The 16,872-nt window shown below is 38.6% G+C and overlaps 1 protein-coding gene across 7 annotated transcripts in view; it reads left to right on the forward strand.

Annotated features, from left to right (window-relative positions):
* The window catches only part of ABLIM1 (actin binding LIM protein 1), a 420,518-nt gene that overhangs the window by 175,308 nt on the left and 228,338 nt on the right, over positions 1-16,872 (forward strand). Inside the window, exon 1 of one of the 7 annotated variants that reach the window (XM_074233615.1) lies at positions 8,337-9,151. The exons of 4 other annotated variants lie outside the window; for them this stretch is intronic. Coding sequence is in view for 1 of the 3 variants with exons in the window: in XM_074233605.1 (XP_074089706.1) it covers positions 12,833-12,848 (16 nt within the window). In the remaining 2 variants the exon portion in view is untranslated. Of the gene's footprint in view, positions 1-8,336; positions 9,152-9,177; positions 9,660-12,725; positions 12,849-16,872 lie in introns of those variants that run through there. 2 more of the 7 variants (XM_074233617.1, XM_074233605.1) reach the window with 2 other exon arrangements.

The following is a 16,872-nucleotide window of genomic DNA, read 5'->3' on the forward strand; positions in this document are numbered from 1 at the left end:
AAAGGCTAAATTTATAGACTCATAATATGTAAAATAAGGGATGTACTATACACTGCGATATCATAGAGTGGTCATGTTGCAGAGTTTTTATAGGTTTAGAGTTGTTAGGGACCTAAGAAATCATTTTACTCATGAAGTTCTCTAATTTTATACATGAAAAAACTAAGGTTAGGGAAGCTTAAGTGATTTGGCTAATGTTACACAGGAAAAAAGTGGCAGAACTGGGTCTTGAACCCAGGTCCCTTCACAGCCACTTAATTCTGGTTGCCATCTTTTAAAAAATGACATTAAATTGAGAATGTATCTGGATAAAAGAAGCCAGAATGGCAAGAGGAATTTAGTTCATACTATATATCATACTCTCTCTCTCTCTCTCTCTCTCTCTCTCTCTCTCTCTCTATATATATATATATATATATATATATATATATGTGATTCAGTTGAAGAAACTGAGGAAAGAGAAGACTTTGGAAAGGGGAAGCCTGATACTTATCTCAAAGTATTTGAAGTATTATGTGGAAGAAGGACTAAGTGAAATTTATGGAAATTGCAGAGGAAGAGTTCTGCTAGATATAAGGAAAAGTATCAAACAACTGTCTGACACATTAATGCTTTGTTAGTGGAGTTGTGAATTGACCCTACCATTCCAGAACTAGTTATTTAGAATTTTGCTAAGAAATTGAATTAGAATAACAGTACTTTTTGTCCTAGAGATTCCATGGCCAGGCATCTATTGTAAAGAGGTTCAAGAGTCAAAGAAGGGCAGAAAATACTCCAAAAATATTTAAGTAGCATCATGATAGTAGCAAAGAACTGCAAAATATATGTTTGATAATCATGAGATGACTAAATAAAATCAGGTACTTATGTAAAAGAATATTATCATGGCATAAGAAACCATGAATATGAAGGATACATAGAAGAGTGGGTGGGAAGTCATGTAATCTAATACAAAATTAAATAAACAAACAAGGGAAACAATGTTCACCATCACTCTAATGGAAATGGAAAGACCAAGGATGACAACCACAACAAAATTAAAACTGAATGTGGTTTAATTACATTGACCAGAAGAAGAAATATGAGAATATACTTCCTTCCATTTTCAGAAGTTGAGAAATAAAAATGTGGAGCATTAATATTATGTTGTAGAATTTGAGATATGAATTGATTATTTTTCCTGATATTTTTCTCATTTTTCTTTATAAGAGTTGGCTCTCTAGGTAGGCAAATAGGCAGGATCTACTGGGAAATGAACTTAATTGAAAATTAAAAAGGTCAATAAAGGGGGCAGCTAGGTGGCATAGTGGATAAAGCACTGGCCCTGGAGTCAGGAGTACCTGGGTTCAAATCCAGTCTCAGACACTTAATAATTACCTAGCTGTGTGGCCTTGGGCAAGCCACTTAACCCCATTGCCTTGCAAAAACCTGAAAAAAAAAGACTTCATGATGCAGAGTAGAAGGAGATCTTATAAAAAAACAACCCTAAAAAAAAAGGTCAATAACTAAATTTATTTAAAAAGTTGATAAACTGCCTTAAAAAAGTAGTAAGTTTCCATCACTGGAAAACTTCAAGAATAAAGAAGGAAGTTAAGAAGCATTTATTTAGCACCTTCTACATTTCAGAAACTGTGCCGGGTGTTTGACAAATATTTCATTTCATCCTCACATCAAATCTGGGAGATAGGTATTATTCTTTTCCCCATTTTACATTTAAGGAAACTGAGGCAGACAGAGGTTAAATGATTTGCCCAGGGTAAGGCAACTAATAAAATCCTGAGACAGAATTTGAATTTATATCTTTTTGACTGTATACCTAGTGCTCTGTCTATTGTACCACCTATCATAAGAGGCATGATAATTGAGGTTGTTATAAAAAGGAATTCCTCCTTCTAATTTTAATATTCTGCAATTCTACGGTTTGCACTTGATTTATAATGATTTCATTCCATTGCAGATGATCTGACTGTCTCCAAAAGAGAGCGGGGGAGGAATGATTCAGTGTAATTTACTGTGGCCATTAGTGCTATTTCTAAAAGAGGATTTTATCATGAGAAAAATCTATGGGTACTTTCTACATAAGAAAAACAAATTTTTGCAAAGGTATTGGCCAGCTTTTTAAAGAAAATGTGGCTACCCAAAAAAAGAGAAAACATTTACAGTCTTATAATGGGCACCTTATTTTATAGTTATCATGACTTAGTGAGCGAGAATGATATAATAGCAAGAGCTTCAGGATTGATTTCAGAAGACCAGATTCTAATTCTAGTTCCAACAGTTATTACCTGTTCTATGAACCTCAGTTTTCTTATATATAAAATGAGAACAATACTATCTTTTCTACTTAAAAGGGTGTTAAGTGATTCAAGGAAGAGAATGTATATAAAAATATTTTGTAAACTATAATCACATCTCTAAGTTGTGAGCAATTGTCTTCAAATTGTCTTAGGGAATCAGAAGAAGATGTGAGTTATAATCTTATGACCTTAAACAAGTCACCATACTTTATTAGCTGTCTGTTCTCTCATCTGTAAAATAAAAGCATTAATTATATAATCACTAAGGTCTCTTCCAACCACAAATTTTACAGCACTCATAACCTTAATAAAAGAAATGAAACTTTGCCCTTTAAAATCCAGTGGTGGCATTTTTCTCAATCTCTAATCAAATATGGCATTCAGGTAGCTCTGTTGTTGAAGGTGAATTGGGGCTGAATTATATTATAGTCTATAATGTGGTTATATCGTGTCTAAATTGTGGATTTGCATCTTAGAATTCTCTGTGTAGGCTTTTATCCTTTGACCTTGACTAAGGGCTATAGATTTATCTTTCTAACCTGTTTTCAGTCCAGTTAATTCAGTAAACAATTACTAAATTCCTACAGTGCTCAAGATACTGGCCAAGTGCTGAGGGGGGACTATATAAGGCAGGGCAGGAAAATCCTCCTACCCACTCTGGTGTTAGTATGATCCCATTTCCATCCCATTCAGTTAGGAAACAAAGGCAACTGCAAAGTAAACCCAGGACTATGCTATTAGGAGCTTTGCAAATTGGAATCATGCAATTATAGTCATGAGAAACCTACGGTTAACTCAATATACAGTTAACACATACCTAATCATCACTGATATTCACATAGCACTTTAAATTTTAGAGCACTTTATGTACATTATTATCTCTTTTAGAGATGAGGATACTAAAGTTAAATGATTACACATCTAAAACACAGAGTTAAGAGTAAGAGAACCCAGACCTGTCAGTTTCTCATTTAGCCCTTTTTCTCAGAAGCACTTTGCTGGCTGAAGAGACTGGATTGTGTAACTGAAAGCATCATTGTTGGAAAGTTTACCCTGATTGTTGTTAAGTGGATGGGTAAAATATGGAAGGAGCAGTCTTCATACCTGAAGATTAGGCATTGAAAGACCTGACTTTGAAATAACTGTGCAATCTTGGATAAGATACTTCTTCCCCCTCTAATTCTCACTTAACCCATCTATAAAATAAAGAAGTTCTATTAAATTTTCTCTAAAGCTCTTTCTCAATCTAAACAATACTAGGATTGGTTATTCTTTTTGATGAAAGTGCCTTCTGCAAAGTGCCAGCTGGTGACAGATGTAAAGATCCTCTTCATGTCACAGGGGAGACTGTTATGTGTCTGCACAAATACCTCTTAGAGCAGCTGAAGTATTACTTGGGGTTTCCCTTATTTCTAGCTGCTGTAGACCAAATAAATACATCTAAACATTTTTAGATGGCACCACTGCCCTCTAACAGTGGGGGAACACTACTTACTATTCTGGGTGACCTGCTTTTGCTTCTGCAGGAGGTGCATACCATGAGGACAGTGTGTGTATCTGTGTTTTATTGGGCCTGTCCTCTCAAATCATAATTGTAATACTTGAAGAGAATGGAAGTGTATAGTTAGCAAAGAGTTAGTTCTTTGCTATGTAGTTTGCCAAGACATAACTAAGAGGGGTGGAGGTCAAATGAAAGAGAAAAATTAGGCCAAGTGAATGTTGGGAAAAGTTTTCTTTGACAATGAGAAATATTCTATTAAGAAATAGTGTCTCCATGGAAACAGCAGACATTCCATTTTTCGCAATGGTTAGCTAGGGTGGCTGGCTTATTAGAACTTTTAGGCTTCATTTTTTTAGCATTTGAAAAAATATGATATTTAGGGCCCATTTAAACAATTTTTCAGGAAGAGGTAAATGGGTTGTAATGCTTTTCAGCTTGTAAAATCTGACACATGAAGACTGAGACAGAAATGAAAGATAAACCAGAATGTGGATTAAAACAAGTTTTATCATAGAAAGAACATGTAGCATGCAAAATCATGTTGAAATTAGACATCAGTAATCTGTATGCTAAACCTGAGAACATTGAGTAAATCAAAGCAGATTTTTTGGAGTGACCTTAGCTACAAGATAAGGGTGATTCACAAAAAAATAATTGTCTCTAGGACATGCTGAGCTGACCTTACTCTACAAGGTCCGAGTTGTTGCAGAAATTCTAGGCTGTTGCGGTGTGGTCCAGTTCCTAAAAGATGGGACCTTCTTTTAGTCTCTGTGTATTGAAGTTAAGTCAAACCTGGTTGATCTGAGAGGAGATACTCTACTAAATCATACTACCACATACTCAACATATGTTTATGTCACTGATGGCAAAGCTGTTTTCCTTTTAATACCACTCTTAAGATTTCTATTTTTGTATCACTTGGAAAGACTACAAAGCTGACCATTATCATATGTATATCCACACACACATATCCACACATACATATATTTTAAATTTTTTATTTTTGGAAGACTCAAGCTATTATAGTATTTCTCAGTAGTGTTTGACATGCCTAAAATTAGACCACAGACTGTGAAATTTCCTTTATTATCTTGGAATCCCTCAAATTCCACTAATAAGCACCTTTGCTCTGTGGCAAATTGCTTATTTTATACTTACATTGTAGTTTGTATTTAAGTAGTATTAACCTTCCAAATGAGGGTATTTATAGATAGTAAGCTTTTAGTGGTACTTATAAATTTTGTTATTTTTTTAATTGAAAGCCATTTCTTGGTAAAAATATCTAGCCCACTTTCTGCTAAAGAGTTTTGGGGCATTTGGTATATGAATATAGAATAATTCCGGGTTAGACATAAAGGAGTAAACTGACAGGAATTCAGAGATAAAAAAGTCTTAAAATTAGTCATTTGAATAATAGGTAATAAGAAAATTCAAGAAGATCAAATATTTGGAAATTCAAAGGAATTTTAGGATCAAAGAATTTTTAGAAATTTGTTCAGAATTTAATGAGCACCAAGGAAAGTTAACATTTATGTAGAGTGAAACAGAAAATTATATGTGAAACCACAAATCTTTACTTTGTGCAACTTGTGTTTTTTTTAAAAGAGCATAAAATATACTCAACATGTTACTTCCAGGGATGTTTTACTTATCTGTGTTTCCCTCTGAATTTCTTTCTGTTCCCTTCTTTGCATTTTTCAAAATGCTTCAGAAACTATTTTTCTTTTTCATTATGACAATACTATCAAGTAGTTCCACTCTTTCCGAATAAAAGATGGAAAAACAGTCCTTTTAGCAGATATAGTGAAAAGAAAAGCAAATTCGCATCTTTGCCATGTCCAAACATGCATTTCACATTCTGCACCTTGGATTCATCCTCCCTCTGCCAGAAGTAGGATAGTATGCTTCATCATCAATCCTCTATAATTGTGATGGGATGCTAAATTGATCAGAACTCTGAATTTTTCTAAAATATTTTTTCTTTACAATGATGCTACCATATACATTATTTTCCTGGTTCTGACCACTTGACTCCACCAATTTATACAAGTTTTCTCAGGTTTCTCTGGAATCATCTCTTTTGTCATTCCTTTCAGCATAATTATAGTTCATTACATTTGCTTATCAAAATTTGACTATATATTTCTCCAGTTGATTGCTTTCTATTTGTTTTTTCTTTCTACAACAAAGACAGTAGCTATAACTTTATGTCCTTCCCCCCCCTTTCAAATCAAAGACTTTTACAACTGAAAAGGTATGTTAAAAATTTCTTAATCCAGTTTCTTCATGCTTCAGATGAGGAAAAATGGGAACAAAAGAGATTAATGTCTTATCTAAAGCTTCCTGAATAAATCTTAGATTGTAGGGAGCTTTGGAATCATCTTTATTCTTCCTTCTTTTCCCCTCCATGACCCAGCCATTGCAGATAGGTGCTGTATCACCTTTGTCATCATGGTCATCATCATCAATCAAAATACGGACCAGACTCATGCTTATATTGATATAAGACACTTCCATGATGAGGAAACAATAGTAATGATGTTGATGATGAAGATAATCACTCATTTACATAGTGTTTTGCAATATAAAAGTGGGACAGGGAGGTGACACAGCGGATAAAACACAAGATCTGGAATTAAACAAGAAGCCTTAAACACAATAACTGTGTGACCCTGAACAAGTTACTTAACCTTGTTTGCCTCAGTTTCCTCATCTATAAAATGAGCTGGAGGAAGAAATGGCAAACCTCTCCAGCTGTCTTTGCCAAGAAAACCCCAAATGGAGTCACAAAGAGTCATATACAGCTGAAATGATGGAAGAACAACAGTAACAACAATATCATTTGCTATTTCATTTGATTCTCACCTCCATAAAAAGCAAGTAGGGAATTAGTATTTTACACAGTAGGAAACTGAGAATCATAAAGTTTAAAAAAGCAACTTACACAAAGTCACATAGTTTATTAAAATCTCAACAATTTAAATAGGTTTGCTCAATTATTCAGCATTTATTGAGTGAATCTTTCAAGCCTAATTCTGTGTTTATGTGCTATAAAGGATACAGAAGAAGCATATGACCTGTTCCCTGCCTTTGAAGCATCTATTTTTTTGTCAAGGCAAAATGAAAACATAAAAAACAGGGAACAATTAAGTCCTAAAAGATAATAATTTAAACTTAAGTGGTAGTAATTTAAAGTTAAGATTCATCTTTGCAGGTAATAATTTAAAGTGAAAATTCATCTTTGTGGGTAATAATTTAAAGTGAAGATTCATCTTTGGGTTAAAGCAATCAGAGAAGTCTTCATGGAGGAGGTGGTACTTGAATTAGAAGATTCATAGGATTAGGGCAGTTAAAAGGAAGCAAGTAGGTGCACAGATGTTTCTAATTACATGTTTAATAATTACATAATTTTCTAATTAAATCACAGAGAGTAGAAATGATTATGGTATACATTGGAAAAGATAAGATGAGAATAAAATAGGTAAAACAGGTAGTTGATAATATGGGTTGGCATTGCTACTTTCCCATTGTGGTTTCCATGTATCAAAGGTCTGCATAAAAAATTAAATGTGCTCTTTGGGAATTTTATGGAAACTACAGATGGCACATAAAAGCCAGTAGATGACACAGAAAAAGTTCTTTTTCACACAGAATTTGTACTTAACATTGAGCTACATATAACCTATGACCAGCTACTTAACTCAAATTTTATAAGGTACTGTAAACACTCCATAAAAGAAAAAGAAAAAATTCTAACTTCTTCTTTGGTATGAAGGGAGGACCAAAAGAATTTAGATAGATTTTCCAAATTGCCAGGGTGCTGTACTCCTCACCCTCATGATGTTGAAGGGATAACTTGTATAGTGGAATCTAATTATAGCGATCCTCAGAAGTCAGGCAGAGGTGCCTAAACTTGTTGAATTATTTTAGGTTTTTGACCTCTTTCTTAGAGCTAAATAGGAGATAGAAGATAAATTTATAACTCATCCTTTGTTTAAATAGAACTGGGGTGGGGAAACTCCAGTCCACACTATATAAGAGTTGCAGTCAGGTTACCATGGCCCCTGCTGGTGGCACTCAAAATTCAATAAATCTAGGAGATTTTTGGGGGTGAATTAATTAAATCAGGACTGTCCAAAAGGCCTGCAGCCTGCAGTGCAGATTTTATGTGGCCCACCTGTGAGTTTACTAAATGCTTTAGTAAATGAAGCTGAGGTAGCACAGAGCTCTTACTAAAATGGCAAATCAAACTATATTGTCTATTGTTTCAATAAAAACTTTTAAAAGTAAGGTTGGACAACCCTGAATTAAATGTTTGCCCAAATATAGCTGACATATGATGTTATAAATGTTCATATGACCTTTGGCAGAAAAAAAGTTCCCCACCTGTGGAATAGAGAAAAGAATTCTGTGCTTGGGAAGAAGGGAATAAGAATTCTAATGCTAGCTTTGTCACTTCTCTTCAAGTTGACTTTAAACAGTTTATTTAAATTAAGAAACATTTATTTCAAATGGATATACCAAGGCAAAAAACAAAACAACTTGTCCTCTGGTTTTTACTTTCTACTTAATTGAGTCACTTTAGTTCTCTAAGCTATGGTTTCTTATTTTGTGAAATGAAGGATTAGACTAGATTATTTCTAAGTTTCTTCCAGCTCTAAAATTCTATAATTATTTGGTTTTCCTATAGAATGAATTACTTCAAGTGTCAGTGATAACAGTGTTTTCTATGTCTGGGAAAAGGTAAAAATGTCATGAAATGAGGTGGGAAGATGTCAGTGACTCAATGAGTGTTTGCTGTTATGTCTATTTAGAATCACAGGTTATGGTCATTTTTGGTGTCTCTTAAAAAAGCTATTTTGGGAAATGCACAGAGCAGGTTTTTTAAATGTGGGATATAACAATTGCCTTTTAATTAACTTGAACCCTGTTGAAATGATCTGCACTTGAATTTTTGCCAAAAGTGGCTGTTCATGCATGGATAGCTTTTGAGTTAAAAAAAAAATGGTGCCCAGCTTCCAATCATATGTGGACAATTCTTTGCTTCATTTTCTGAGTGAATAAAAAAGAGGTAGTGATTCAGTTTGGAACTGGAATGGGGGTGGAGTAGGGGGATACAATCATGCATTGGTGTCTTTATTATGAAGTACTATCTCATCCCCGTGGAATTTGAATGAGATAAGTCCTTTGGAAGCCACCTCTAGAAATAAGAGGAAAATGTTTCAGCACTCATAGACCATTTAAAATTATTTCTCCTGGTTTATTTTGCTCTCGCCTTTGCAGCATAGAATTGCAGGCTACAAAATATTCCACTGATTCCTGATCCCAAAGCTTTTCAGGATTCTGCCGTAAGGTAAGGAGATGTAAACACAGTTGGGCTTTCCTCTTCCACAGTAATATACTCTTCAGTTTATCTTACAAGTGCAGGGAATCTCTTCCAAGAGTAGTAGAGTAGTGGTGTCTGATTGTTTTGGGGACTATTTTCCTATGACTTTTATTTAGTAGCTGAACCCTGGTGACTCATTCACTTTGACTGTGCTAAAGGAAAATTTTTTTGATGAAAAATACATTAGACCTGCTGGAGTTGGGAGGTGGGGGTTGGGGAAGGTAGTCTTTAAACCATCAGTTTTCCCCTAAAAAGGGCTGCTCTATGAACGAATAAGCACCAGCTATTTCTTCATTATCAGACTTTCCTGAGATATCCATGAAAAGACATCCTAAAATCATGGTTTTTGTATCCTTCAGTACCTTAGTGGTGGATTCCAATCCTAAGCAGTGATGATAATGATGGATTTAAAACTGAAGATGGAAAACCTGATGGAAAAAGACTAGGTTTGCAGTGTGGTCCACTTCTTTTAGAGGTTGTACTTTTTTCCAGTGATACTCTGCATTAGATCTATTTTAGGCTTTGGGTTGTGTAATGTGAGGGAAAGCCTTCAAGGAGCCATGGAGAGAGGTGTTTAAGTGTGTTGCTAATCTCCTTACACAACTAGGTGAACTCAGGCCACCTAAGTCCAGACGTCTGCACTCAGCTTTGGTTATCAGCAGCTCCTAAAGGGAGTGGCTGGAAGGGGAAGGCATCTGAAAAACAATTTGTATTCATAATAATTGGCCATTAAACTTGGTAGGGGTCTAAAGGGTTAATCCCAGGAGTGCTTTTAAATAATAGCCATATGGTTTGCTGTGTGCTTGTCTCTTTGAGCTAGCTTGGTTCTGCTAGCCTCATATTTATGAACAGTGACTGTGTAAGCCCCTTAAGGGTCTTTCCATGCTTGCACCAGGGGGCAGGCTGCTGATTTAATGTGGAGGAAAATCTTAACAGAGCCTGGGCTGTCCTAGGTGGAGTGTGGGTGAGTGATGGCCATGTCATAATGATAGATACCCAGGAGTTGGAGGGGACTTAGTCCTTGCTTACAGGCTCCGCCACCAAAGCTATTCATAGTAACACATTGAGTCATAGATAAAAGAATGTCACCACTGCTACAGCACTGCTCAGAAAACCAACAATAGCAACCCATCCAAAAATGATGGAGCTTTTTCCCTCTCTTCCTAGCCCACCAAAAGCAGGTTATTTGAACTACAAACATATATGGGGGCAGAAGATGAGGAAGGGTGATTTACTTCATTCTTTTCTGCCACTCTGGCTCTCGTAGACCCAACACGTTACAATATTTGCAGTAAATAAAATCTAATAGTGACTGTGCATTCTGGTTCTGAAAGATGGATTGACCATCTGCTAATTCTCTTTCTCTGAACAGCGCTTGTCTCTCATTGCTTCTTCCCATATGGTTGGGGAGAGATGAAACTTGATGTGGAAAGCAGGTGAATTTGAAAGCTGGGTCCTGGAATTTGAGTTGGGACCCATTATTAAATCTTCTGCTCAATGGGAATATGAGCAATTCCTGCTTTTAAAATCAATAGCATAAAAGTTCCTTGGGGGAAGGGACCATCTCCTTTTTCTTTGTATCCTCAATATGCCTGGTACCTAGTAAGTGTTTAATAAAAAGCTTTTTTTTTGATTGATCGCTTGATGGTCATGACCTGAATGAGATGTTCTTAAGTACAATGTAGCCCCCCCATTTCCCCCCAATAAAAACATGGGACTCAGAGTCAGAAATTCCTGGATTTGAGTCCCACCCTCCCCATTTATTAGCTTTGGGACATCATTTCTGGACAGCATTTTCTGTATTTGGAAAATATTCTGTTTCACATGATTGTTACAAGGATTGCTTAAATTAAATAACAATGAATGTGAAAGCATTTCATATAATGGAAAACATTTTGTAAATATGCATATAGGTATATATACAAACATAAAATACACACCCATTACATATATTGGAATGGGGTGGTCCTCAACCTATGATTTCATTTACTAGGGAACTCCTGACTAAGATACATCTATTACCAAAGCAGTTTCTGATTTGTGATCTTTGGAACCTGCTAGGGCACTGAGAGATTAAGTGTGACCAGACCTACAACCAGAAAGGATCACAGAGGTCATCTTCTAGTCCAATTCTCTTATTTTATTAGGGAAATATAAATGAGTTGCCCAAGGTCACAGGGCAGTCGGGCAGAATTTGAATTCAAAACTTCTTTTGAGTCTGTCTAAGAACTTCACTGCCCCAGCCCAGTAGCTTACTTATTTATTGCTGTGCCACAAGTGCCTTCCAAGCATTAAAAAATGTCTCTAGAAACACCAGATTCGAGTAAATGAAAGCCTAAAAATGAGTATATAATGCCTGTCATTTAGGCGTAGTCCCTGGAAGAACCAGGAAATTTGCCTGGACTCAATTATGGGGTTCCAATGCCTTACTCAAGGTGATGATGATGTTTGTCTTCAGTTCTTGAAGAAGACCATGACATCAGGGAGGTGGTGCTATGACATGCAAGGAATCGAATTTGAGTGTGGGGGGCCTGTGCTAAGTCACCCTGGCCAGACATGAATCAGGATGACTGGAGATGACCCTGGCTATAAGGCAGTCAGGGTTAAATGACTTACCCAAGGTCACACAGCGAATATCAAGTGTCTGAGGCTAGATTTTGAACTCAGGTCTTCCTGACTCCAGAGCTGCTGCTCTATCCATTGCACTGCTTAGCTGCCCCCTTTACTCAAGATAGAGCAATAAGAGATACATTCTCTAAACTCTGGCCCCAGAAGAGGAGGATTCCAAAAAGTTGGACTTTTCTAACCTCATTCACCCTGAAAAAAATGTCTAGGGGAAGGGGTGAACTTGTATTTGGCCTGGCAGATGCTAGCAAAATGGAGAGGAAGGGCTAGGAAGGGGAAGGGGTGACTCCCCTCTCCCTTGCAGTCTCCCCATTCCCCAGTCCAGATGTAGAAGTCCAGGGCCACGAATACCGAAGAACTAGCCCCAGTCTCAGCCTTCCCTAGTTGCTGCAGGATCAATTGTAGGTGATTGAGCTGGTTTCTCGGCTCAGTCATTTGAAAACAAGCAAGCTAAGGTGCTAAGGTGCCCAGCTCCCCCTCCCTCCCGGAATTCTGGGGCTCAGTTTCCCCAGGCTGGTCATTTATCTCTCCGTCACTAGGAGGCACCCTTGCCAGCAGCGCGGGGGCAATGTAAGGTGGTGAGTCGCCACCGGCTCAGGGACGGTGGAACCTCGGCGGCCGTGGCAGGGGGCAGAGTCCAGGGGCGGGCGGGCCGGCGCTGCCACCCTGAGGAGGAGGAGGGGAGGGGGAATCTGGCAGAGACAGAAGCTCCCACCCCTGGCAGCGCGGCGAGCGTGAGGAGCATCCCCCCTCCCCAAACACACATACACACCCCCGTCGGGCGGGAGACCCCTGCCCAGCTCGCTGCGGGCGGCCGCCCTGGGGCAGAAGGGGGAGGAGGAGGAGGAGGAGGAGGAGGAGGAGGGGAGGGGGAGGGGGAGGGCTTCCCTCCCCACCTCACCCGGTGGCTCTCCAGCCTCTGCCCTGCGGCTGCCAGGGCGCAGTTCACCTTGGTGAGCTAGCCCGCATTCTCGCTCCCCCTCCGCGCTTCCTCGCAGCAGCTCCTAAAAGGATTTGGTTGCCATGGTGAAGGAGAAAGGTAATTATAAATATTGATCTCTGTGCATGGTTGGTGAAGCTGAAACGACACAGCAGGCTTCGACCATCTCGTGGGGAAATGATCCATCAGACCCCGGGCGGACATTTTTGATGAGAGAGGCCGGGCGGGTTTCCTACGGAGAAGTCGCGATGGCCATGTACTCGAGGCGACTTCGTTAAGTGACTTCAGTGTAGCGGCGCGGCGCGGCGTGGAGCCCAGCTCAGGGGTGTGGGGCTCTCCCACTTGGCGTGTTCTCTTCCCCGGGTGATAGGGCTCCCCCACCCCCCTTAGCGGAGCTCATTAAGAATGTAAATGAAAGAGTAATAGCTTCTCAGGCAGGTTTGTGACTTGATGACATTTGTCCTGTATCATTCATTCAGAGGGAAAACTTGAGTGGTTTTAAAGGTTTCAGGGGTGTCTGGTACCATTATTCTTAATGACTGCTAAAGCATTCTTTTTTTTTTAAAGCAAGGAAATTGGGGTTAAGTGACTTACCCAGAGTCACACGGCTAGGAGCGTTGTGTCTAAGGTCGGTTTGGAACTCAGGTCTTCCTGACTCAAGGGTCAGTGCACTATCCATTGTGCCATCTAGATGCCCCTAAATTATTCTTTAAAAGGCTCCTGATAAAATTATGCCTTGAGAGAAAGCAGAGAGAGGACAGGGAGGGCCAGTGGCTAGAGGATCAGCACAGGTATGTCATGAATGTGTTCCTGAAAAACTGAGAGGAAATCAAATTTGCAAAATTTTCGATTACTTTTTTAAACAAATGATTGCTTCCTCCCCCCCCCCCCCCCCAGGCTTTCTTTTAGACAGTATAGTGAAAAGACTGGCGGGTGAGTTTAAGAAACTATGACTTTAGTTCTGACTCCTGCATTTCCCAGCTCTAGACTTCTCAGTTTTCTGGGCTATTAAAAGAGGAGATTGGACTAGATGTCTGAAGTTGCTCCCAGCTCCAGTTTTTTATATCTTATGATGGACCCCACCTATACTTCAGAAATGAGGCTGCCTGCTGGTTCTATAACAATTTGTACCATTTCAATGACTTAAGTACAGGTATATTTTTTCTCTTAGAGCTCCCAGGGGACTGAAAAATGAGTATGCTGGACTGGAATTGATTCTTGTTTGCTGGAAACAGGTTTTTTTTTATTTTAATAGATGGATTCAGTAATGGGATCATGAAAGCTAACAGCCATGCAAGGGCAAGACAAGGGGAGGGGAAGGGAGGGGAAGGAGAAAGTGTCTGAATCTCTGAATCAGTTGCAATTCTTATCACATTCTTTAGCTAATATATGGGGTTTGTCTTGAAAGCTTTTCCAAAGACTAAATGCAAATTATGAATTTAATGAACTAGATAGCTTCTGCTTAATATGTCGGCTTCACTCCTGTTATAAAATTAAAACTGGTTTCTTCATCAGGACCTCTAAGAGACCCTGCCATGGAGTTGAAGGAAAGCAGAGTTTGATTGGCATATGTCAGAATTGCTCTCTTGGCAGTCATATTCAATGTTCTTTCCCAGCAACCTCTCACCAATTTCTATGAATTGGTAATTGAAGAGACTTTGTTTCCTTAAGATGAATGAGTTAGGTTGCAGCTGTAGGGGTTGATACAAACCTACCTCTATTTTGCTATAATAGAGTCCATGGTAGTCTAGAGATTGTATACATGGCTAGTCTGATTCTCTCAAAGACAGCAGATTTTGAAACTTTTTGTATTATACCTCAGTTTATCTTCCTAAACATATGAAAAGCTGTCTATCTACTTAAAGCATTTTGGTTCCCCAAAGCAATGAACTAAAATCAAAGATTAGGCACCAAGACTTCATTAATCCTCAAATGAGGATTGAGGGCCCTTTATTTTTGTTTGTTTCTTTGTTTTTGCCAGACAATTGGGTTAAGTGACTTGCCCAAGGTCACACAGCTAGTGAGTATCAAATGTCTGAGGTCGAATTTGAACTCAGGTCCTCCTGACACCAGGGCTGGTGCTCTATTCACTGCACATCTAGCTGCCCCTAAGGGCCATTCATATTAAAAAAAAAAAACCAACTGAATGATAGCGATTTTTTCTGATATTTTGAACAAAGGTTAACAAGTCTAATGGTTTTGTTGCCTCCTTGTTTTCAAATTATTTCTATTTTAATCAGTAGTGTAGCATCTCAAAGATGGAAGAGACCTTGTAAATCATCTATTACAACCTGTATCTTAAGGAAACTCTTATAGTGTTCGAAGATCATAGATTTAGGGGCGGCTAGGTGGCGCAGTGGATAATGCACCAGCCCTGGAGTCAGGAGTACCTCGGTTCAAATCTGATCTCAGACACTTAAAAAACATCATAGATTTCTCGACAGAAAGTAATTTAACAAGTCTAATCCCTTCATTTTATAGATAAGGAAACTGAGACTTGGGGAGAGTTAGGTGATTTTTCCCCATGATTACATAGACAGTAATTATCAAAAGCCATTTGGGGTGGCTAGGTGGTGTAGTGAATAGAGCACCAGCCCTGGAGTCAGGAGGACCTGAGTTCAAATCCAGCCTCAGACACTCAATAATTACCTAGCTGTGTGGCCTTGGGCAAGCCACTTAACCCCCATTGTCTTGCAAAAATTAAAAAATAAATAATAAAAATTATCAAGAGCCATTTGAATCAGAACCTCTTCCATTAAAGCTAGTGTTCTATCAAGATGATTCTCCCATAATGACTTTTTCTTGGTAGTACTTGATTTTCACAAAAAATTCTCAGAGGTAGATGCTACAAGTATTATTTTCCTGATTTTCATAGAAGAAATCCAAACTCCCTGAGGTTAAAGGACTTGCTTAGGATCTCTTAGCTAAGAAGTATCAGAAGCAGCATACAAACCTGTCTTGCTAACTGCAAAGCCAGCACTGATGTATCTGCTTTGGGATAGAGCACTGTCCTTGGATTCAGGAGGACCAGAGTTTCAATACTACCTTAGACACTTGCCACTTACTAGCTGGGTGACCTTGGGCAAATCACTTAACCCTGATTGCCTTGAATCTGAGGACACCACTGGTCATCCCGATCCATATCAGGCCATTGGATTCAAATGGCTCTGGAGGAGAAAGTGAGGCTGGTGACTTAGCATAGCATCCCCCACACTCAAATCTAATTCATGTGTTTGTCATGGCATCACCTCCCTGATGTCGTGGTCTTCTTCCAAAATGATGGGCAAACATTAAATCATCCCTGACAAGTGATTTGTGGAAGAGGGAGTGTTGATAGGGACTCACTATTTCCTGAATCAGTCCATTCTCATTTTAGACAACTTAAAAGTTGAGAAACTTTTATTTTTACATCTACCTTTTTGAAACACCCACCCATTGTTCCAGCCCTCCAGAGCCAAACAGAACAAGTCTATTATATAAAAGTCTCTCAAATACTGGGAGACATTGACTGTGCATTTCCTTAAATCATCTTTTCTGCAGACTAAACATCCCCTATTCTTTAAATGGATAATCATATGGCATTATTTCCTATCTCCTCACCACCCTGGTCAGCCTCTCTTGGGTGTGTTCCAGATCATTGGTATCCTTCTTAAAATGTGGCACATAGTACTTTTGATGGGATCTGACCAAGGCAGAATACAAAGGCAGGTGATGTCTTTGCAAGCTAACACAAGAGCCATACTATGAAAGAAAGGCTTTCTGCCACTGGCGAGACAGTTTGTAGAAGTAGACCAGCTCAGCCCCCTCCCTCCTGGGGACCATATGAATCACCCCTTTGACAGGCTTCAATTGTGCCAGTCTAATACCCAGGGAGACAATATGTATGCAACTGACCCAAACAGAGACCCTTTTAAAGTGGAAGCAGGAGACTGGTGCTTCATATTTGTCGTGCTAACCAGTTTGTAATGGTTTTCTGAAAATTTATCTGCCTCATTATTTCCCTACTGGAAGTCTCTAAGTATCTGGTTGGTGTCAGTTCATGCTGGAAATAAACCATGCTTCCAGACTGTAGCTCTCCTTGTAGGATGCTTGCTCACATAGTTTGACTGACATTTATGTTTTG

Source organism: Macrotis lagotis, chromosome 4, assembly GCF_037893015.1.
Source record: "Macrotis lagotis isolate mMagLag1 chromosome 4, bilby.v1.9.chrom.fasta, whole genome shotgun sequence".
In the NCBI taxonomy this organism is placed as follows: Eukaryota; Metazoa; Chordata; class Mammalia; order Peramelemorphia; family Peramelidae; genus Macrotis; species Macrotis lagotis.